Source organism: Podarcis vaucheri (genome assembly GCF_965113315.1).
Source record: "Podarcis vaucheri genome assembly, chromosome: 7".
Lineage (NCBI taxonomy): Eukaryota > Metazoa > Chordata > Lepidosauria > Squamata > Lacertidae > Podarcis > Podarcis vaucheri.
Window position 1 is genome coordinate 63,356,534 of NC_138765.1, and position 23,702 is coordinate 63,380,235.

The 23,702-nt window shown below is 44.4% G+C and overlaps 1 protein-coding gene across 2 annotated transcripts in view; it reads left to right on the top strand.

Moving 5' to 3' along the window:
* Positions 1-19,415, top strand: part of VSTM2B (V-set and transmembrane domain containing 2B) — a 38,622-nt gene extending 19,207 nt beyond the window's left edge. For both annotated transcript variants that reach the window (XM_082233015.1, XM_082233014.1), the window contains exon 6: positions 18,647-19,415. In XM_082233015.1, coding sequence (XP_082089141.1) covers positions 18,647-18,735 — 89 coding nt within the window. In that variant the 3' untranslated portion in view covers positions 18,736-19,415. The remainder of the gene's footprint in view (positions 1-18,646) is intronic.
* The last annotated feature ends 4,287 nt before the right edge of the window (positions 19,416-23,702 follow it).

Sequence of the window (23,702 nt, forward strand, 5' to 3'; positions counted from 1 at the left end):
CAATAATATATGGATGGCACCATGCTGCCACCCCCACCCCCCGATTAAGAGTACTAGATGTCCAAAACAAACATCCCAGGAAAAAAACTTCCAGCAAGATGAAAGAGAGTACATTCTAAGTCAACATCACATTTCTTACTGCATTAATTTCAGTGCTTAGCAGAGTTCAGTACTGGTCACACTATGTTTAACAGAGACAGATCTGACATGCTATGCTCAGAGGGTTACAGCTGTATGTTGTCATAAACTGTCACAACAAATTTTTGCTGGGCTTTATTCATGCCTCGGCCACCATTTCCCCTCTACACACAAATATGTAGAGCAAGAGGTCATTTCTGTCTGTATCAAGACTGGTTCATGTTGCTGTTTATGATAGATGAGCTGACTCCAGAGAGAGCTGTGAAGGAGTATGTGGTACTTTTTTGCCCGCTGGTTCCTATCAATGTGGCATAGATCCTAGAAGTAGAGTAACTGTGTCTGCTTGATACAATGAGAAAAACCTCTCCTTCCAGGAAGGAAGGAGGAAAATCACCCACTGGGGAAGCGGACTCCATGAAGGTTGTTAACTTCATGCTTTAGAGGGGAGCTTCCCTTAAGCATTTTGCTTAAGTGTTGGAAATAGTGGTGGTCAATTCCTAGTGCTAGTTTTGACCTATAAAGCCTCATGTCGCTCAGGGCCCCAGTAAGTTAGGGACCACCTTTCCCTGCATGAACCCACCTAGATCCTGCATTCATCATCTGAGCCCCTTCTCCATTTGCCCCCTCCAAGGGAGCTGCAGAGGGTAGTAATAGGAGAACAGACCTTTTTAGTGGTGACTCCCCAATTGTGGAATGCTCTTCAAAGAGAAATGTGCTTGGTTGTGCTTGGTAAAGGCCATCATTAACAACTTTTAGGTGCCAGGCAAAGACATTCCTGTTCACCCAGTCGTTTGACTCTCAATTGCTGTTCATATGGAATGATGATATCCTAATCTGCATTGGCGTTCATCTTTTAGTAGGATGGAGTTGGATTTCCCCCCTCTTTTTATGGTATTGCAGGATGAGCACTTTCAGTCAATTAATGTTTTTTTGTCTTTTGGATGAATTTTAAATTCTGTATCGTGTATGCCATTAGAATTGTAAGTAATTTTTAAACATTTTTGTTGTAAGCCACAAATAAATGATGATAGTGGTGGTGGTGGTGGTGATCGGTAGACCCCTTGAAACTGATGGTTATTGCTAAGTCCATTAACTTCAGTGTGTCTGATCTAAGTAGAACACGGATGGAAAGAACCCAGTAATGAAAACAAGATGGTGATGATGGTCATGGTGCTGGTGGTAGCGGACTAGACCAACCCTTCTAGACCAATCCAGCAGGGCTGTTCTTTTGCTGCATCAATGGAGGTTGCCCCATTAGGATAGCACTGCCCCACCAACCTCAATATGACCCACTGGCCTGCCTTACTACTTGCAATAAATCTAAGCGGTTCAGCTTCCTCCTCTTTAGTCTTTCTATTGCCCTTGTAGACCTCAGCAGGGAACAGAATGGCAACCAAATTAGTAGGCTCCGCCTGACTTTGGCACCACCTACTGTTGGCCTCCCTGCATTTCACCTTTACCAGTCACAATGGGCACCAGGTACTGCTGATGCAAAGATTTAGGGCCGCCATAGCAGGTAATCAATTTGAATCAGAGTAGACATATTGAAATGAATGGCACTTAGTCCATGTTGTCCATGTATTTTAATGGGTCTACTTCTGAGTAAAACTGAGTTGATGCCTCTTTTGGACTCTGCTGCCTGCACTCATCCTGCTAGATTCAGAGCCGGTATTTAGTGCAGCTTGCATGCCTCAAATATGGAAATTTATGCTTGAAAACTGTTCCATCTAGAGGTGCCTTTAGGAGATGAAAGCATGGGACTGTATTCAATGTCAGCCATGCTCTGAAGAGATCTATTGCAAGTAATGAACAAAATGAACTTATGACCTTTAATTTTAATAGGTCTACTCTGAGTAAAGGTTACTTAGATACAGTCCATGTTCTCTATGCTCACCATGGGTAAGCAGTGGCTGAGAGGCAGATGCAGGAATCTACATTCCTGCACGCAACTGAAAGCAACTTTTCTTCACTTTTTAAAAGGTTATTTTGTGTTTAGTTTTTGCACAAGGGATGAGCAGGTGTAAACAATGCATGAATTCAGAAAATTACATTGTGTGGTATGGCTTATTTTTAAAATAAGAGGAATGGAGTAAATCTTGTATGAAAATCATACTTGGGTCCTCTTACATGGAAGCTCTTTCCCTGCCCATAGAAGTGCAGACATTAACTGATAGTGGGGTAGAGACAAGGAGACAAGGGCACTCTCTGTGTGTGTAATGGCATACTTTTCTAAATAAGTGTTGGGCAGAACCTCTTGTGATGAAAAAATTGCATCCCTCCCAAGTAAATTGTTACTAGCCGCCACTGTGCCTTCCAACCTTCAGCACCCTTAACAAACCACAGCTCCCATGATTATTTGGGAGGAAGCCGTTACTGCTTTTATTTTTTTATTTTTAAGATGACTATACCACCCTTCATCCTGAGGATCGCAGGGTGGTTTACAATATAAAAACATGAAAATGCATAACATAATAACAAACACAAAGAGTGAACAAAACCCCACCATTTAAAATGTCATAGATGGTTGGTTTAGTCCAAGGCCTGGGAGAAGAGGAATGTTTTTATCCGGCGCCTAAAGAGATGTAACGAAGGCACCAGGTGAGCCTCCCTGGGGAGAGTGTTCCACAAGGAGGGAGCCACCACAGAAAAGGCCCATTCCCGAGTTGCCAAACCCCAAAACTCTTGCGAAGGAGGCACATGAAGAATGGCCTCAGATGACGATGGCACGGTCTGGGTTGGTTCATATGGGGAGAGGCAGTATGATACTGCTTTGAATTTACAGTGCAGATGGGGCCTGAGCCTTCCGACTATCAAAGAGAAAAATCAAGCTTCCTGCACAGCTGATTTATTTAGTCTTGCGTAGACTGCCTGTGGGTTGTGAAGTGCATATGCCCTAATGAAACAGCCAGATCAGATTGTAATGGGCACAAAGCCACGCTAACAGATGGGCATAAACATTTGCAGCTAAAAGAGCATGTCAGATATGTCTGTTAGGGCAAAGATCCCCTGCCCCTGATAATCTGGCCTTATCTTTTCTATCTGCTCTATATCTCTGGTGGTTGGACATGTTCCTGAATAGGGGACACCATGTTAACAAACCATTTGAAGCCTCCTGCACTGATGATTGGGCAGGAAATGTTGCAGCCAGTTAATGGAGAGGCAATCTTAGAGCACAAGAGAATTCAGTACAAAGTGGGAGGGTGTGTGATGGGTGGAGCCAGTCCCAGAATGTGTTCTGAAGGCACAGCTTTGCAGGTCTGGGTCTGGTTAGTGCCTTCATGAGGCATCTTCTGGGGAGGAAGCCCTATTATGAGGCGATCTCAACAGGCATCAGGAGGATGCTGCCAGTGTTCCAGAGCAATATGAAAAGGCAACATCCAGGAAGAGTCAGTTTCAGTCCTCAGCAAGAAGCAGGAGGAGAAGAAGGAGGGGAAAACAGGAGTGAAAGAGGAGTGACACTGAAAGGACAAGGAAAAAGAGGCAGGTGAAGGGAGACGGAGGTGGAGGCAGAAGAGACAGACAGTGAAGCGATACCTCAAAGGGAAAAGTGCAGGAGGGAAAGAGCAAAAGTGAAAGAGTAAAAAGCAGGAGGCCAGCGGCAGGGAGGGAATGAAGGAGGGAGGGGAAAGAGCTGACAGGAAAATTATTTGTTTATTTATATCCCCCCCCATTTCCCCCTGGCTGGGACTCAAAAACAGAGGGGTATCCAGTGATGCAAAGGGGTAACTAAACTCTAAGAGCAAAGCCTCTTCCATGACGTTCTCTGCAAAGATGAGGCCTTCTGAGGCTCTGAGGACTCTTGGAACAGGGAAAACATGGCAACTTCCCTGAGTTCCATCATGGTGAAATGATGGCATGTGAATGGAAGAAACACATAAGCAAACAATGGGAGAGTTCTGGTGCAAGCTCTTAAGCACCGGATTTACGTGCTGATGTCAAGTCTGTCCCCATCAACAGTCTATCCCAGGGCAGTCCACAGGTGGCCCTTGAGACCTTTTCTGGTGGCCCTCAGCAACATTTGACACCCCACCCCACTGGGCTTTGGGAATGAGGCATGACGGCTCTGACATGGTCCTAGAGCCCTCCATCCTCCTTCCCAAAGCCTAGTTAGTGCTTTCCCAGCTTTGGGAAGGGGGTGGGAGGGCTTTAAGACCCTGCCAGAGCCTTGTGCCTCCTTCCCAAAGCCCAGTGCCTTGCTTAGCCAGGGAATGCAGCGCAAAGGGGTGCGTCAAGTTTTGGCCTCTGGAAAAGGTGGAATGAGGAGTGGATGGTTCATTATAAGTGCACCACGAAAGCATCATGGACTTGTTTGTGGACTGCTGTCCCCAGGGAGGCTCACTTGGCACCATCATTACATATCTGCAGGAGCTGGGGGGGGGAGAGAACATTTCTTTTCCACTAGGCCTTTGTGCCTAGTGGAAGTCTCTGTATTGGAGGGTGAAGGGAGTTTCCAGGAGGTCTTCAGTTTTGTGATGTACTAGCAGATGTTTGCGGTACATTTTCTATCCTTGCCTAATTACTGAAGCATTAATAGCACCTCTGCATTTGTTTGATTTAACCTTTCTGATCCTGAGGTTAATAAAATGTGTGTTTTTCGCAGACACTCTGTGAATAATGTGTTTAAAAGCATCTGTACAAGAAATAGATGCTCAAAACTAAACTCATTAAGTGTTTTAATGCATTTGCCTAAGATAATGTGGTGATATGTGTGTGTGTGTGTGTGCGCGCGTGCGTGCGTGCGTGCGTGCGTGCGTGCATCCCAGTTTATTTTGGGATGGAGGGACCTAACAATTTTGGTTGACTCTGCTTCTCCTTTTTCCAATCTGAAATTCAGATCTCCGCCTTTTTGCAGCAATCGGAAGGTTTTTCTTGTATAAAATCCTCATTAAAATCCATCAGCATTTTAGTGAGAATGTCTCTTATAAACACATTTTTAGATGCAGTTTTGACTCATGAACACATCTTTGCAAGCTGTTGTTCCTAATACAATGTGTTCTTGCGTGTTATTTTCACTAATATCTTCAATCAGTACGCACACTTTCCCATAATATATGTGTTTTTTCTAAACATTGGTTGGACAACTGAATTGCAAAATTTGGATAAATGCCAGTTTCAAAGCACTGCTGTGTTTCAGTTTGCATACTGAGAATGTGATTTGGCTTTGCATGTGTCCTGAATTGAATTTCTTCTCCATCCCTATCTCTGACATCTCCAGTCTTAAAAGGATCAGGTAGAAAGTGATGGGAACTTGAGACTCTTAACGAGCTGCTGCCATTCAAAGCTGATAACAGTGGGCTCTAGTCACTCAAGTTAATTTTGCATAGCCAAAGACCTTTACAAAATACAAAATTTGCAAAGCAACACAAGAATTAGAGGAAAATATTGTTATGGAAGCTCACAGGACAACTGTTAATAGCTGTGTATACCATCCTAGGGGTAACAAAGCATGGAATTAAAATTGATAATACATTATTGATATGGCTAGGGCTGTGAGATGGCCGGGGAAAATATTTGGGCCTGGTGTAAGGCAACTTCCCATGTTGTTAATATTGTTCTTCCCCAATTATCCTAGTCAATAGACTTTGGATGTGGAACCTGATACCCTACAGCTCCTATCAGGCTGAGCCAGCATGTGAATGATATGGGGTGATGAGTGTTGTAGTCCAACAGTACTAAACTAGACGAACCAATGGTCTGGCTCGATATAAGGCAGCTTCCTATGATAGGAGGCGCCTGTGTGGTTGCTAGACTCCAGTTCCCATCAGTCCCAGCCAACATGACAAATGGTCAAGGATGATGGGAATTGTAGTCCAGCAGTGTCCAGCCAGTGTGGATTTCAACCACATTGGCTACCCCTGGTACATACAGTACTGTCACTTCACTAACAGACCCTCCAAGTGTCTCTGTTTTCCAGGGACCGTTCTGGGTTTACAGAAGCTGTCCCTGGTTTCTGATTTGATCCCGGAATATCCCACTTCTCCTTAGGATGTCCCTATTTTCATCGGAGAAATGCTGGTGGGAATAGAGTTATGCAACTCCCAAACCAAGGAGATAAGTAACTATACAACCTTTAGAAGACATCTGAAGGCAGCCCTGTATAGGGAAGTTTTTTGATGTTTAATGTTTTATTATGTTTTTATATATGTTGGGAGCCATCCAGAGTGACTGGGGCAGCCCAGTCAGATAGGTGGGGTATAAATATGATGATGATGATGATGATGATGAAATAGGACATTCTTCTTTTCATCAGAGAAATGTGGGAGGGTGTGCACTAACTTTGCCCATTTTAACAACTAAGGGCTACAGCCTTGTTTCCTGATGTAGAAGAGATCTGGGTCCAGCAGCTAGTCTACTTATCCTAGGGATATTAAATAACACAAAGGATATTTGCCGTAATTGAAACCAGGGTTCTTAAATGTCACTAGGCAAGAAACATGCAAAAGGAACTTTTTATTAAACATGCATCACTAGAGTTTTTAAAGCCAGGCTTATTAAGCACTCCCTTGAATCAAGGGGTTGTTGTTTTTTTGTAATGGGATGTTGATTAATTCCTAGAGTATGAAAAATGTCCTTAGAGTCCACCAGAGGAAACAGATAGGTGGTTGAACTTCTTCATTTGGAAAGTTTGTGATGGTCGAGAGCTATATGTGTCAGTGCTTAATTCTTAAAATAAGGGATCAGACATGCCTGGAATGTGGAGTCCCTGCTATGAACACACACTCTTTTTTTAAAAAAAGTAAGAGTCTCCAAGCACCTTAAGGACTAGTAGATTTATTGTGGTGGCTGTTTTCCTAGATTAGAGCTCATCTCGTCTGATGCATGCCTGGAACATTGTTCTCAGATGGCTGATGTACAGACAGGAATGCAAAAAGAGGAGTCCCCAAAGGTACACAGGTACACAGAATATTTGCCTCTTAAAGATGGAGGTGGATCTGCATGAGAGCTGGATTTTATCTTTCCCAAAATAGGGGATTGGCTTTTGTATGTTTCATCTTTCCAGCAACCCTGGGTGCTACATGAAACCTGCAAAGGTTGTAGTTTAGGGCTCCTCCAAGTTTACAGAGAGGTTAGACTCTATTCAGGCTTTACTGAGCATTGATCCTGATTTGTTCGTGCAGAGGTCAGTGCTGGATTGCCGAATAGGTAGACTAAGCATGTGTTTAAGGCTCCAGCAAAACAGGAGCACCCAACTAATTGAGGATTTTGTTTTAATTAAAAAAGAAGAATTTGACATTTTATTTTATTTTTAATCATCAAAGTAGTCTTCATTTCTTCTAATGTTGATTATTACTAAATGCTCCGCAGATCACTCTTTTTCTTGGCTGAAATGAAAAAATCTTCAGATAACAACAATGTGTAAGGACAGACTTGATTCACTTTCTCCACTGTGTCTGGAAGCAAGCCTGCTTTGTTGAGTCAGCTTCAATGAACTTTTCAAGAATTTTGCCATCAGAAAACTAGAAAGAAGCCGTTTTAATTTCAGCATGCATGGTAGATTTGTCTCATTTTTAAAAAAAAAAAAATTCTTTCCATTTTACAGTTTCGTGTTGTTTTTATTTAGAATTATGTATGGAGGGGCACCACCATCTTTTCAGTGTTTAGGCCCTCTAAAGGTTTTAATCTGGCCCTGGGAGAGATTATACGACAATGAGCATTCGTCGTGAATTCATCAAGATTTGTTTGTATGGTGATTTCAGTTCATTTTCCTAACCACAAAGGTACCATTTAAAAACAAAAACAAACAAAAAACATGGATTTGTTGCAGCAGGGCAGCAGATCCACTTTAATTATCCAAACCTAGATTTCTAACCTGCACTTAACTTCCCCCTTGCAAAAGCCTGGAGGTAGCCGGAGTCTTACTTGAATTCTTGCTACCTATTTCCACAGAGGCACCTGGAGAATGGCCTACATTTAAAGCAGTAGTATGCCACTTTAAACAGCCATAGCATCTCCCAAAGGATCCTGGGAACTGTAGTTTGTTACGGGTTCTGAGAGTTGCTAGGAGACTCCTATTCCTATCACAGATTGCTATATCAATCTGTATAGCAATCAAAGAGTAGTTCTGTAAGTGGCATAGGGGGTCTCCTAACAGTTTGCAACAGAAACAAATTAAGTTATAAGGCTCCTTTTGTGGGGTGTTTGCAGTAATAGAATAACATTTACGCCTTTAGGGTTTGTCATTATCTGATGGGGCAGGTCTTTCCTCTAATCCAGATGTGTGTGGGATGACTTACAGATATATAATTATGTGTAGTAGGTGGGAGAGGCACCCTGTAAAAACTTCTCTCCTTTAAAAAAAAAAATACAAGAAGATACAACCAATATAGTCATTAACTGTGAAATGTCTAAGAAAAGAGACTGTTCCTGCTGAGAGTTCACAAACCCAAGATTTGCTTGTAAATACATCCATCAATGCTGTGAGTCTACCCCAAAAAACAAAAGTTTTGCTAGCACAGTCGCTTTCATATACCTATAGTAGTCACTGATAGTATGTTAGCAGCTTGGAATCTGAAGCCCCAGGATCATAATTGTCCATGGGCTAACGACAGTGGACAACAGCATCCGTCTCTAAGGCCACTACCTTGAAATGTGCTGCCCTCAAGAAAGCTGCCAATTTAGGACACCCTCACTGCTCTCACTGCCCAAAATCCCTGGGACAACAGGAGCAGCATTGAGGCCAAGTGGATACCCAAACCAGGAAGTTCAGTGACTATCTGGCAACACAAGGTCTCCAATATTGAGTTCTATGTGGGAAGATGACTTCAGAATCATGCTCTGTATCATGGCTATGCTGATGCTCTAGAAAGCGGTGAGACAACTAAAAAAAATGTTCAGGTGAGGCTTAGCTACTGCTAATGCAACACCCCTTCTTTCCCATTTCCTAGTTCTGCTTTCCTGCTTAGCTCAGGGGTAGAGAACCCTGTGACCCTTAAGATATAGTTTGGATTCCCAACATTTGATCACTCTGGCTGAAGTTGATGGGAGTTGGAGCACAACAATATTTGGAGGGCCACAGGTTTCTCATCCTTGCTTTAGCTGGAAAAGTCCTGTTTTTTAAAAAAAACCTTCTTCCTGATCTGCTGGACAGCTCCTTTCATAATACAGCAACGGTAGCAGGAACTGCAACAGTAAATAGGTGTTTAACAGGGCAGTTTTATACAGTGGTACCTCGGGTTAAGAACTTAATTCGTTCTGGGGGTCCATTCTTAACCTGAAACTGTTCTTAACCTGAGGTACCACTTTAGCTAATGGGGCCTCCCGCTGCCGCCGCGCCGCCAGAGCACAATTTCTGTTCTCATCCTGAAGCAAAGTTCCTAACCCAAGGTACTATTTCTGGGTTAGCAGAGTCTGTAACCTGAAGCGTCTGTAACCCGAGGTACCACTGTATATGCCTTCCCAGGCATAAGCCCCCTTGGCCTGCTGGATCAGACCATCTAGTCCAGCATCCTGTTCTCACAGTGGCCAAACAGCTGCCTGTGAAAAAACAGCAAGCAGGATTTGAACTCAAGAGCCTTCTCCCCTTCTGTGGTTCCCAGCAACTGGAAGCCTTGCTGCCTCTAACTCTGGAGGCAGAGCATGGTGGCTAGTAGTCATTGATAATCCTCTCCTCCATGAATTGGTCCATTCCTCTTTTAAATCCATCTCTGCCTCCGGTGGGAGTGAGTTCCATAGTCTAACTATGTGCTATGTAAAGAAGTCCTTCCTTTCATCTGCCATGAATCAACCTTAGTTAAGAATATAAGAAGAGCCTGCTGGTCTGTCTAGTCCACCATCCTGTTTTCAAAGTAGCCAGTCAGATGCCTGTGGGAAGCCTGCAGGACAAGAGCACCCTGCTCACCTGCGAATCTCAGCCACAAATATACATAGGCAAGATGTCTCTGACACTGGAGTTGGTTCCATGCTGGAGTCTTTTTCCTTCTTTCTTTTCTGTGAAGCAAAGCCAACGTTTTTGTTAACAAGGGCCAAAAAGGTCTGGAAGTAGAGAAGAAAAGCACAGCAATTGTGAATATTTTGAAAGGACCCGGTTTGTGTTGTTGCTGTTGTTTCCCCCCCCCCACCGTACAAATCTCTGACAGCATTGTATTAGGAGGAAGATGAATTGATTATAGGTTTTTAATTTAAGGAGTGCGTCTTGTGGCAAGTGCACAATGCCTGTATGTACCACTGCACTCCTGCGAGCAAGGCAGGAACAAAGCAACTGTGTGCATCAATATTAAACAGCTCCTGTTGGTTTTTGCATTGGTAAAAGCCAGGGTGTCAGTGAAACGGGGGGTTATTTGTCACAACAGTCCTTAGCAACCGTTATTTTTGCATTGCTGGGCTGTTACCAACGGGGAGGCAAATTGCTGTCATCGGAGAAGTGGAGCACTTTAGCAGAACAGTGGAATCTGTATCTTGTGAATATGGCTCTGGGCAAGGAAAGGATGTCACCATTCAGTCCGGCACATTTTCTGACTTCAAAAGGACAAATCTTAGTAGGGAGAGAATGATGGTTGGGAGGCATGCGATGCACCAGCCCTTGCTGAACACGCGGAGGTACAAGGGAGACTGGCTGGAAACCTGAGGCCGCACTGAATTCCATGAAGGAATGGCTCCGATCTGGTGGAATGCTCTGTCACAAGAGACTAGGGCCCTGTGGGACTTGACACCTTTCCGCAGGGCCTGCAAGACAGAGCTGTTCCACCAGGCCTTTGGACAGGGCACAGCCTGACTCCCTCCTTTGGTAATGCTCACAGAACTCTAGCCCAGTGGTTGCCATTAATTTGATTTGAATTAATTTTATAATGAAATGATTTTAGAATGTTGTATTATTTTATTGTTGTTAGCCGCCCTGAGCCCGGCTTCGGCTGTGGAGGGCGGGATATAAATAAAAATTATTATTATTATTATTATTATTATTATTATTATTATGGAAGAGAGGCAGGGCAGAGATCTTCCAGCCACCCAGCCAGCCATGCCCTGCTGAAATGATACTCCATTCCACCTCCTCCCTCAACTGGTTTTACATCCCCCACCCCACCCCAAACAGTTGGCATTCTGTAGCAGCTACAAAGCACACTCTGTCTTCATATGGCTGTTTTTGAAGTTTTTCCTTCCCCCAATAATAATAATAAAATGCCTCTGTACTTCTGCAGACTCCTGTCTTAAACCATGGACAGCAGCTGTAAGTCACTGTCGACAATACTGAGATAGATCAGCTAAGATCTGACTTGGTCCAAGGCAGCTTCCTATGCTCCTAGGTCTATAAAATTGGGCATAGTGGCTATAGAGATGTTTTCCTCCACTTCTTGATGATTGGGAGATTCAGGACAGGCAAGGAAGGAACTACTTCTTCACGCCATGTGTAGTTAACCTGTGGAACTCACTGCCACAAGACACACTGATGGCTGCAGACTTTAGGCGGCTTTATTTTTTATTATTTCACAAAATGCACATACTGTTAGATTGTTATTTTTTTAAGACCTCAAAAAGAACAACACAGCAAAATTACCAGTTAAAAAACAGTGACATAAAACATCTGCTTCAATCTGCACTTCTAACCGTTGAGGCTACCTGGGCCTCCAGTGACGAAACTGGATGCAGAAGCACCCACCCGAGATTGCAGACTTGCTCCTTCAGGGAGAGGGAATCCCATCCAGGTTAGGCAATTGTACCAATTTCTTGGTCATGGGAACTACTGGCTTTGTTTTGCCAGGATTCAAGCTCAGCTTCCTTTTCGCCATCCCTCTCACCTCTGCATCCAAACATGGATACAGGGACTGCACAGCTCTCCTAACTCAGATGTTCTGGAGAAACAGAGCTGAGTGTCAACAGCATAATGATGGCACATTGGCCCCAAATTCCTCAAGACTGCTCCCAGCTTTCAACAGGCATTATACAAATTAGCCTATCAAATGGCTGTGTGCTGCTACCTCCAGGAGTATGCTTCTGAATACCTGTGGTTCATGAGCGACACTGGGAGTGGGTTATTGCCCTCAGGTCCTGCTTGTGGGTTTTCTAGAGGCACCTTTCTGTCCAGTGAGAAACGGAATACTGGCCTAAATACTGGCCTTTGATCTGATCCATCTCTTTTCGCATTCTCATGAAGTATTCTAAGCAATGGAAAGTGCTGTAGAAATATTAAGCATCGTTGCACCACACATCTAAGAGATCCACACAGGCATACGGAAGAAGCAAATTCAACTCAGTTTGACCCACTGGTCTGCAAAAACTGACCAAGTGTTGAACTATGATGCTAAGCCTAACGTTTTATAGGGTTATGACCTGATCCCTTTAAAGATTAATTATCTAGCACTTTGCTGTCCTACTCACAAGACAGATCAGAGATTATTCTCAAAAGACAGGGAAATATCCCTGGGGATTCCACAAGCCATCTGTTGTAAACCAACATTTGCCCTGCATTTTTAAACTTCCGCAGTTTGCATGCAGGAAAAGATTAATATGCATTGAGTGGTTTAACAATCAACTCTTCTTCCCAGGGAACTCTGAGAAATGTAGCTCTGTGAGCGGAATAGGAGGCCTGCGAACAACTCTCAGCACCCATAACAAACTACAGATCCCAGAATTCTTTGGGGGGAGCCGAGACTGATTAAAGTGTGAGGCAGAAACTATCCCACACCCTCCCCCTTTGTGTTTCCCAGCAACTGGTATTCAGAGTAGGGCTGAGCGATATATCAACATATCGTCCAAAACCAGTTTGAGGTCCATATCATGATACAGTGGTACCTCGGGTTACATACGCTTCAGGTTACAGAGCTGAAATAACCCAGAAATATTACCTCGGGTTAAGAATTTTGCTTCAAGATGAGCGGCAGCAGGAGGCCCCATTAGCTAAAGTGGTGCTTCAGGTTAAGAACAGTTTCAGGTTAAGAACAGACCTCCAGAATGAATTAAGTTCTTAACCCAAGGTACCACTGTACTGGTTTCATAATTTTTGACCTGGCAATTTATTGCAAATCGGGAGGGGGGGGTGTTATGCAAAAATCACAATATAGAGGGGGGGAACCATGAACCTAGCCAGTTCCTCTTCATAATTCCATCCTTATTTCATATATTAGTATATTGCAATGTTTAGCTGGTGATATATCACAAAGCTGAAAACCAGATATCACCCAACCCTGCTGTTCACTTCTACATAGTTCCATCCTTATTTCAAACATCGTGGTATATCGTGATGTTGAAAATCAGGTATCACTCAGCCCTAAATCAGTGTCAAAGTATCTCTTTGATTTGGGAGGTAATGAAGCCATTTTAACTAACAGCCGCTGGAGATTGCACATCCCCAGTGGCGTAGCGTGGGGGGTGCCAGGGGTGCCGGCCGCACCGGGCGCAACATTGGGGGGGGCGCGTTTGGCCGGCCCTTCGCAAGACGGAAGTCCATAGGGAAATCTCCGGGACAGCGGGGAAGCACAGTGCGTCTTCCCCACTGTCCTCGGACCTCCTCCGAAGGCTGGCGGTGGGGCGGAGAGACCTCCTCCCGCCGCCAGCCTTCGGAAGGCTGCTCCGAAGCCTGGCGGTGGGGCGGAGAGACCTTCTCCCCGCGCCAGCCTTCGGATGGCTGTCCTGAAGACTTGTGGTGGGAGCAGTGGCGTAGTGTGGGGGGTGCACCTGGCACAACATCTGGGGGGGGCGCGGAAGAGACTCGAGTGCTAAAATCCACGGGTTAGGGGGCGCAAATTACTTGCCTTGCCCCGGGTGCTGAGAACCCACGCTACGCCACTGCACATCCCTGAGAGTTGTGCTTCTGTAAAGCAGCCACGAATTTTGTGCCATGTCATTGTCAGTTCTTTCAGAATGCTGCTTCTATCTAGTGGGCTGGAAGCCATGACATTTGAACTGGCTTTAAGCTTATTTAAATAAACTTAGAATGCAGATGTGTCAAGCAGATGGCCATTGTCTGCTCACAGCAAAGTGAAAAGAAAGCTACAGTCTGGGGTTAGATCAGCTCTGAAACGGACTGGTTGCAGCAGCTGTGCCTGTACTAAATGCTCTTCCATCAGCTCCTTTTGGGATAGTCCAAATGGCAAAGGTTAAAGGTGGTATATAGGGACATAGGAAGCTGTCTTATACCCAGACCATCAGTAGAACTTGTTCAGTGTTGTCTACAATGGCTGGCAGAGGCTCTCCAGGGTATCAGGCAGAAACCCTACCTGGAGATGCCAGGGATTGAACCTGAGACCTTCTGCACACAAAGCAGGTGTTCTGCCACTGAGCTACATCCTGTCCCATGGTCGATCTAGGTGATCTGTGCTGATTTTTGTCTTCATTGAACTTGACAGGCATAGGAAATGGTCTTATCCCAAGCCAGACCACTGGTCCATCTATTGCCTACATGCTGCCTGGCAGTGGGTGCTTTCAGAGCTTTTGACTCTTCCCCAACAGTACCGTGTTTCTAAGAGAGTCTTGATGGAGACGCTTGGTGAACCACTGGATTTGCGGCAACTCCCAAGCCACATAATTTGCAAAGCAATTCTGCAAATAATTGCTTTTCCATCATCATGAATTCATTTTTATATTTGTTGCAGATTTTATTGCAGAAGGGTAGCTGGGTAGCAGAGAAGCTGAAATGTTTGAATCCCATTGGTACAAGTGGGACTTAGCAAAGCATCCCCATATATGTTTATTCAGACATAAGCCTTTTTAATTGCAGTGGGGCTTGCTCCCCAAGTGAACATTGGATTGCAGGCACACACAATTTTAAGCTGCAAAAGCAATAGATACTTGCTTGGGGGCAAACCCAAATAATGGCTTGCATCCGCTCCTGATTTGCACCACAGACAGCATTTTTTATTCCACTCTGCATCGTCTGCAATGCAAGTCAGAGGAGTTGTTAGTTCCTATGTGCAGCTGCCAATCATCCAGAATTGCAGTCACTGAGGGACCTGTGTGCCTGTGTGAAATGGAGTGTAACTTTTCCTGGATCATACTCAGGTTTGATCAGTCTTTCAGGGATGATATATATTTAATGAATAGCACATCTTGGAAATAAGTTCAGGTTGTAGTGAAGGGTGGTGTTCTTTTTAAGGGTGTATGATTTGAGCTTCTATCATAATAGCCTTGACATTTTAAGCATCTCAAAGTATCATCTTCTTCGGCGATCACTCGTAGCTGAGTAAGATTGTCTTCCATAAACACGGTTTTAACAATGAGTCCGTAGGTGACTGTGGAGGCCAATTCTGGATCCACACGTCCTTCACAGTGGGGACACTGGTTTCCAGGTGGGAGCTGATCACATTGTGGATTTGCCAAGCATGCCTTCCTTGTAGCATGTTTCTCCCTTGCGTCCTGAGTTCGAGTGTCTTCAAACTATATTTAGGCTGCAGTTAACTATTGATTTAAGTGGATCTGCTGCACAGTGTCTGGTCATTTAATCTAAGACCTGCAGGGGCTGTTTGCGAATTACCCAGCAGTGAGTGAAAGGCACCGCATGCACAGAGGCACTCCTTCTACTGTTTACGTTTTGCAGAGCTCAGGCCTGGAACTCTCTAGAAATACATCATGCTGCAGGGATTTCCATGTGTACTCATGGCATTGCTGGGGGGTCAGAAAGCAATTTTGCTCCAAGCCATGTTGGTTAGAGGCTCTGCAAGCTATCACATCCTCTCCTCCATGAGGTTGTATGATTGCTTCCCAAATTTTGGGGGGGTGGAATCTGTAGCACTATGTGTATTTTACATGTAATTACATACCACTGTGTGAAGATATTTTCTTTCAAAGTGGGATATAAATGTGCTTAATAAATTAAATTAAATAACTTTTGGGTTTCCAAATACATCACTATGGCCAGTAGCTTAGACTGCTTTTTTTTAAAAAAAAAAAAACAGGATTAGACAAACTGAAGGATCAGTGGAACTGATTCCCACAGGAGGCAGTGATGGCCACCAACATAGATGGCTTTAAAAGAAGAGTCGACAATTTCATGGCAGATGAAGCTGCTATTGGTTACTAGCTGTGGTGGCCATGCTCTACCTCCCCAGTTGGAGGCAGTAATGCTTCTGAATACCAGTTGATGGAAACCACAGGAGGGGAGGGTGCTCTTGAGTTCGAATCCTGCTTGTGGGTTTCCCACAGGCATTTCTCTTTCTAAGTTCCGTTCTCCACATTTCCTTATCAGCGAGCAAATCATGAAAATTCATCTGCATTTTTGTGCACTTTCTCCCTATCATGCACTTTTTTGCAAACTATATCTGCTGATGCAATGCATATTTTCGTACATTATTGCCATGAATGGGACGTGGGTGGTGCTGTGGGTAAAACCTCAGTGCCTAGGGCTTGCTGATCGCATGGTCAGTGGTTTGAATCCCTGCGGCGGGGTGAGCTCCCGTCTTTCGGTCCCAGCTCCTGCCCACCTAGCAGTTCGAAAGCACCCTCAAGTGCAAGTAGATAAATAGGTACCGCTTTATAGCGGGAAGGTAAACAGCGTTTCCGTGCGCTGCGCTGGTGCTGGCTCGCCAGAGCAGCTTCGTCACGCTGGCCATGTGACCCGGAAGTGTCTCCAGACAGCACTGGCCCCCGGCCTCTTAAATGAGATGGGCACACAACCCTAGAGTCGGACACGACTGGCTCGTACGGGCAGAGGTACCTTTACCTTTACTATTGCCATGAATGTATGGATTCTTATACACACACTCCCCCACCCCATACACTTTTTAGTATACATCACTCGGTTGAAGAAACACATTGCAAAATTTGGAGGTGTGCAATCTTGGAGAGAGAACCAAGTTTTGATGCACAGAGGGGTTTTTTTGCAAAAAGTGTGAATTGTGTCATTTCTCAGTGAAGCATGAAAAGAACCCAGTTTCTCTCCATCCCTAGAAAGGAGAAGAAGCTTCTTCTGATTCCCCTCTTCATCCATCTACACAGCATCAGTATTGTTCTGCTTTAAGGGAGCAGTATATGTGCCTTTCGGGACACGGGTGGCGCTCTGGGTTAAACCACAGAGCCTAGGACTTGCCGATCAGAAGGTCGGCGGTTCGAATCCCCGTGACAGGGGTGAGCTCCCGTTGCTCAGTCCCTGCTCCTGCCAACCTAGCAGTTTGAAACCATGTCAAAGTGCAAGTAGATAAATAGGTACCACTCTGGCGGGAAGGTAAACGGTGTTTCCATACGCTGCTCTGGTTTCGCCAGAAGTGGCTTAGTCATGCTGGCCACATGACCCAGAAGCTGTACGCCGGCTCCCTTGACCAATAAAGATAGATGAGCGCCGCAACCCCAGAGTCGGCCACGACTGGACCTAATGGTCAGGGGTCCCTTTACCTTTTATATGTGTCTTTACATTGGCTGGTGTTTCGCTTGGCTGGTATTTTGCTTGTACACACACAGCTAATCCATGGTGATGCAACCCTACACAAATATTTATGCAGAGCTTTTAATTACAATTGCGTATGAACAGTGGAGGCCAGCCATATTCCTGCAAGGTGGCTTCTTGGAACGCTCTTTGGGGCTCTCCAAATTGGATTGCACTGAAATCTAATAGCAGGGATGCAGACAGGGGGATGAGTGTTATCGATTGATAGAGGCAGAGAAGAGTGCACCTTTTTGCTTGCTTTTTATCCCTTTTCATCATCTAGGCAATAAGATATTTTATTGTTTCGATCCACGCAAGCTGTAATCAACCGTAGAATTTATGTTCCAAGTATGCCTTTATTTATTTTCAAATAAATAAGGCAGGGGGAAAATAAGATTTCTTTTAAAAGAATATCTTTGAAGCTCTAAACATTGAATGGAGTTCAGCGTCTTCATGCTCACAATCAGCATGCATTAGACAACAACATTGACTATGGAGCCAGCCAGCTCTATCTCAGTTGTTAGCATAGATCAGTCCAGAAAGATTTGTAGTGGTTAGAGCAGGGGTTGTCAACCTGGTCCCTACCGCCCACTAGTGGGCGTTTCAGGATTCTAGGTGGGCGGTAGGAGGTTCTACGGCACAAGCTGAATCCTCCTTCCATCGAGCACTGGTGGGTGGCAAGGAAATTTTACCATAAAGAAAGATGCATTTGTGGGCGGTAGCTATAAAAATGTTGACTACCCCTGGACTAGACAGAACAATCCAAGAGTTCCCTTCGCCTATATACAGATTAGGAATGACACCCAGCCTGGACAATGAACATGGGATGTGTTGTATTTATGGGCATACACTTCTAAAAATGGTCCTTGCATTATTGGTCCATCATCTAACCGGCTACTGCCACAGGTTGCACACCTCTGCTCTAAACTGCCTGAACTGAAGGCATTCTCTGTGGGGTATGTGGGGAGCCTGTGGCCCTCCAGATGTTACTGAAGCACAACTCCCATCAGCCCCAGAAGAAATGGCCAAGGCTGATGGGAGTTGTAGTTCAGCAACACCTGACAGGTCAAAGGTTCCCCATGTCTGCACTGTGACCACTCAGTGCTTCACCAAAACACTAAAGTTATCAATGATTCTGAACTGCTGCAAAAATTAAACCTTTCTCTTCTTTCTTTCTCTCTCCCTCCCTCCTTCATTTTTCTTCCTCTTGTTCCCTCCTAGGTACTGAGCCAATTTACGTGACAGATCCTTTCCTCTATTCGTTCCTGTTGATGTTCCATAAGCTTGTACACTTATTCTTAGACCACTGATGGACTTCTTTATCTGATAATCCTCAGCCAAATGAGAAGGAAACTATTTAAAACAAAAACAAAAAACACACGGAAAAAGAACCCTCAATGAGAACTAGAATCTTAAAGATGGACAGAAAGAGACTGGAAAAGAAGCATGAACACATTCAACAAGGGGAGGGGTAAAGCATATTTTTGGGACATTACACAAAGGTCAGTCACCTGAAATAATGCATCTAGTTTCGAGATTCTATGGTATCAATGCCCTGTTCCACACAAGGTAGCTATTATTTCTCTCTTTTCCAACGTCTTTTTTTTCTAAACCTTTCCTCTGACAATTAATTTTGCACGAACTGTTGAACAGTTGCTTTTATGATGATATGTAAAGACATGGGGGGGGGGCAAAGCCCTTCTAAGGAAGGGTCCTATTTTTTAGTAGATTATTGTGGTTAGGCTTTTTATTTTTATTATTATTATTTCCTTTCTCTTCCTCCCTTCCCCTCCCCCTCTTTTTTAATTAAATTATTTCTTTTGGGGGGAACTATTGATTTTTTAAAAAGGCACATCTTACCATAATGGATATTCACTGTCGATAATATTTATTTTTAAATATAAAAAAGAGAAAGATTGGAAACAAGGTAAGACATTTGTTTATAAACCGTATTGTATATTGCTGAATAACAGTTGAATTAAAAAAAAGAGATTTTGAAATAACATTTCTGCATTGAGGTATAAATTTCCACCCAAAAAAAAAAAAACAACCCATGAAAAATCCAACATTGTGCTGCTAGATTTCTTAGAGCAGGGATGTTTCCTATAGGTTTTTTTCCTCATGTAAAGATCACGCATAAATACCATTAATCTTTAGACCTAATGCTCATTCTCCCCTGCTTTCAGCTGGGTCCATAAAGGGAATTGTTCGTTATTCCTATCCAGATGTGAGGGGCTTGTGTCCCTCCAGCTGTTGTAGAACTACGACTCCCATCAGTCCTGGAAAACATGGCCAATGGCCAGGAGTGATGGGAGTTGCAGCCCAGCAACATCTGGGGGGCCAAAGTTTCCCCACATCTGTTCTAAGCATAACCAGCAGTTGCTCGCAAACCAGTTCTCTGGAATCTACCAGCATCTGTCACTGAACAGAAATCCATGGGGCAGGATGAGATGACCTGCTTGCTGAAGGACATTGCAAGGCAGTGGAGAAGGTGTAGGTGATGTGAATGATGGAGGGAACATGACCTCAGCAACCGACACAGGGCTCTGCCAACCATTCAGCAACCACACACCTGCACAGTGCTAAGTTTGGAGCCCACCATCCCATGAACCCCTCCATTCGAGGCGAGGGACCTCCCCTGTACAAAAGTGGGTGTTGGTATGTTCCTATAATCCTATAAGCAAGAGTCTTCTATGCAGCCCCATACTGTGTGAGCACATTGCTCCTGCACGAGCAGCCTTTCCCATTCACTTCACCTACATTCTGGAAGGGTATACTCAATTCTGGCCAAACTAAGCCTCCCAGAGCACAATATACATGCAGAGATGCTGCCTGAGTTAATGCTAAATATATTACTTCTGGTGCACAGCTGCTAGAGGGCTGTGAAAATTGGTGTCCCCAGCTTTGAAGACTCATCTACCCATGTACTATCTGAAACCAAGGGGGCACCTTGGTTGCCAGATGTGAAATATATTGGAAATATTCTTAGCTCTCATATGCCACTACTAGGTACATCCGGGGACCCAGTCATCTTCGACTCTGGAGCTCTTCCCCGACCAAGGAGGATACAGCTCTGTCTCTGTGGCGCAATGGTTTGGTGTGTCTGGCTGCTAGCTAGAAGGTGGGTGGTTTGAGCCCACCCAGGGATGGCTGTAGGCAAGATTCCAGCATCACAGGGGCCATTGGAATGGATGACCTTCAGGGTCCCTTCCAATTCTACAGTTCATAATTGAGGTGCTGGACCACATCATGCAAATCCAAGTGGCCATCTCACGCAGCTGATTTTTATATGCACGTCAAGGTGTCAGATTGTGAACTATTGGTGATATATAGAGAGAGCGGGGGGAGAGAGAAGATGATAGATGATAGCTAGATAGATGATAGATAATGATAGATAGATGATAGATAGATTGATAGATAGATATAGATAGATGATAGATGATAGATGATAGATAGATAGATAGATAGATAGATAGATAGATAGATAGATAGATGATAGATAGATGATAGATAGATGATAGATAGATGTGCCACTAAGGGGAGGGGCGCATCATGTGAACTTTCAGGCACTCCAAACTGACTTGGACTATCTCTTCTGATATTTGCCTGCAGCTGGTGGCTTTTGGCCTTCCAGCAGAGAATCTGTCCGCTCGCTATTTGATCACTGCATCGTAAGAACTGAATGAATGGATCTTACCCTGCTGGCACAGCAGCCTGAATATCAGAGCAATGAGGGTGTGTTTTTTTATTCCTTTGTCTGGAGCCTCCGGGGAGCTCCAAGCCCCCACCAAGATGCAGTTCCCTGAGTGCCATTTCAAGAGGTTGAAAACCCTGAAACAGATGTGAGAGTCCTTGGCAGAATGCATCTCTCTCTCTCTCTAATATACCTCAACAAAGCACTTAATTAAGGAGTTGCTGAGGCTGCCGCTGTACAATGGGCAACCTGGCTGATTGTTTCCACAAACAAAGCAATCTGAAGATGGCAGAATCTACAGGACCAGTGCTTTAAAAGGATGCCAGCAACTTGCAGTCAAAGCACTGACAGATTCACACTATGATTAACTGCCTCCTCCTCTCTCGGAAGCATAGCGTAGAGCTGGAGAGCTGTTTCAGAGCCACAACTGCTCAGAATCCTCTCTTCAAACTAGTGGTTGCAGCGAGGGAATTTTGAGTACTGGACTTGGTAGTTGAGCTCAGCGCTTGGAATGAACTAGTTCCCTTTCACAAAGTTCACTGAATCTTGGAACTGCACCAGCTAGTAGTTCCCGGAATTGATGGGCGAAATGAACATGAATTAAATTTGTTTGGTGGTGGAGCGTTGAATGATTTCATTTTATTATTAGCTGTTTTATTTATAGCATTTATGTCCCACCTTTTCCTCCAAGGATCTCAAGGTGCTGTGCATAGGTCTTTCCTTCTGCATTTAATCCCAACAACAAGCCTGTGAGGTGGGTTAGGCTAAGAGGCAGTGACTGGCCCAAGATGAGCTTCATGGCCAAGCGGGGATTTGAACCATGGTCTGTCCCAGGTCTTAGTCCAACACTTAAACCACTACACCACACTGGCTCTCTTCAACTGCATTCTCTTCCATGTGGTTCTTTTCACTCTTTAGACTATTTAGGCTTTGAAATAAATTAAACTCCTGTTCCGCTGAGTGTGCATGTCTGTGTTGATGTTTCCTTAGCCTTCTTAAGTACATTTTATACTTTATCACAGCAGCTTGTAAGATCTGAACTCGGGGCAGGAGGGATGCAATTTTTATAAAAGCGCACAGTTTTGCAAGCTATTTCTCCCAGCACAATGCATTTGTGTATGTCATTTTCAACAACATCTCAGTTCTTGTGCATGTGCTGCCTTAACATAATGCATTTTTATAAATGCTCTTTGCATTGGAAAAAATTGGACAGATTCCAGAGGGATGGCTGTGTTCAGTTAATGAATTGTTTCCGGAAGTGTGAACTGGATCAAACTGGGTTTAAATGCAAACGGAATCGAATTTCCTATCTGTCCCTGCTGTAGAGGAATGCATTCTTGCCATGCCCTTGCAAACTTGGTAGAGGATTTTGAAACAAAAAGATTCTGTCTCCCAAGGCCCCTCTAAATCCAAGCTGCCCTCTGAAATTCTGAGCTCTGGATAAACACCGATTTAGTCCAAATGAATCACATGACTAGAGCTGGCGACATTGCCCTTGACTCCCTGTCTTCCCTCTACATTTACTTGCTACATTTTAGTCATACAATCAATTATCTGTGCGAAGGTTTGACATCAATTAAAGGGTTTTGTGTGTGCTGAGAAACCGTATGTAAAAACCAAGGGATGTTATTCTCCCCCCCCCCCATCTCCCCTGCATGATCCTTTAATCACATTAGAAGAATGGGCTGGGGGGAGCACGAAGGGAAGAATTAGAAGCAGAGGCGGGGGGGTTAATCAACAGTGAAATCAGAATTCATCTGGATGATCCAGCAACTACAAAATTTTAAAAAATGAAAGGAACTGTCTTGGCTCAGTAGCCGAGGACATGCTTTGCATATCAAAGGTCCCATGTTCCATCCTATTCCTCCCCAGGCATCTCCAGGTAAGGCTGCCTACCTGAAAACTTGGACAGCTGCTGCCAGTCAGTGTTGGGAGAACTGCGCTAGATGGACCAATGGTCTGACTCAACAGGAGGCAGCTTTCCTGTGTCTATGGCGGAAGATGTTGTGTCCTCGCTCTGGAACTACGACAGGGATGAAACATTGCATCAGGTTATTGGGGACATAATTACCTCCCCCCCCCCCACTGGATTATTCCTTTTCTTTAGGGCTAGCACAGCTGAGGAAAGCAGGTCTTGCATGTTGCTGTACCCCTTTCCTCCCAACTCACAAAATCAGTCCTCACTCTAAAAAGTTGATCTTCCTATCATCCATATTGACTTCAACCTTCTTTTTTTATTTATCTATTACAGTTATGTCCTGCCTTTCCTCTAACAAGCTCAAGGTGGTGTGCGTGGGTTTCTGTCTAACCCATTTTTATCCTCACAACAAGGTGGGCTGGGCTGGGAGATGGCGGCTGGCCATTGAGGTCACCCAGTGAGATTCATGGCTAAGTGGGGATTTCGATCTTGGTCTCTCCCGAGTCCTAGTCCAGCACCCTAACCATCACAAGAGTTTATCCATGTGATGAAAGACGGGAGAGAGTGATGTGAGCCTCCCCAAGTGGTGAAAACTACCTTTCTATACATACCTGCTTTCGGTGAGGTTAATTCCAGCTTTTCACAGCTCGTCAAGTGTAGCAGTG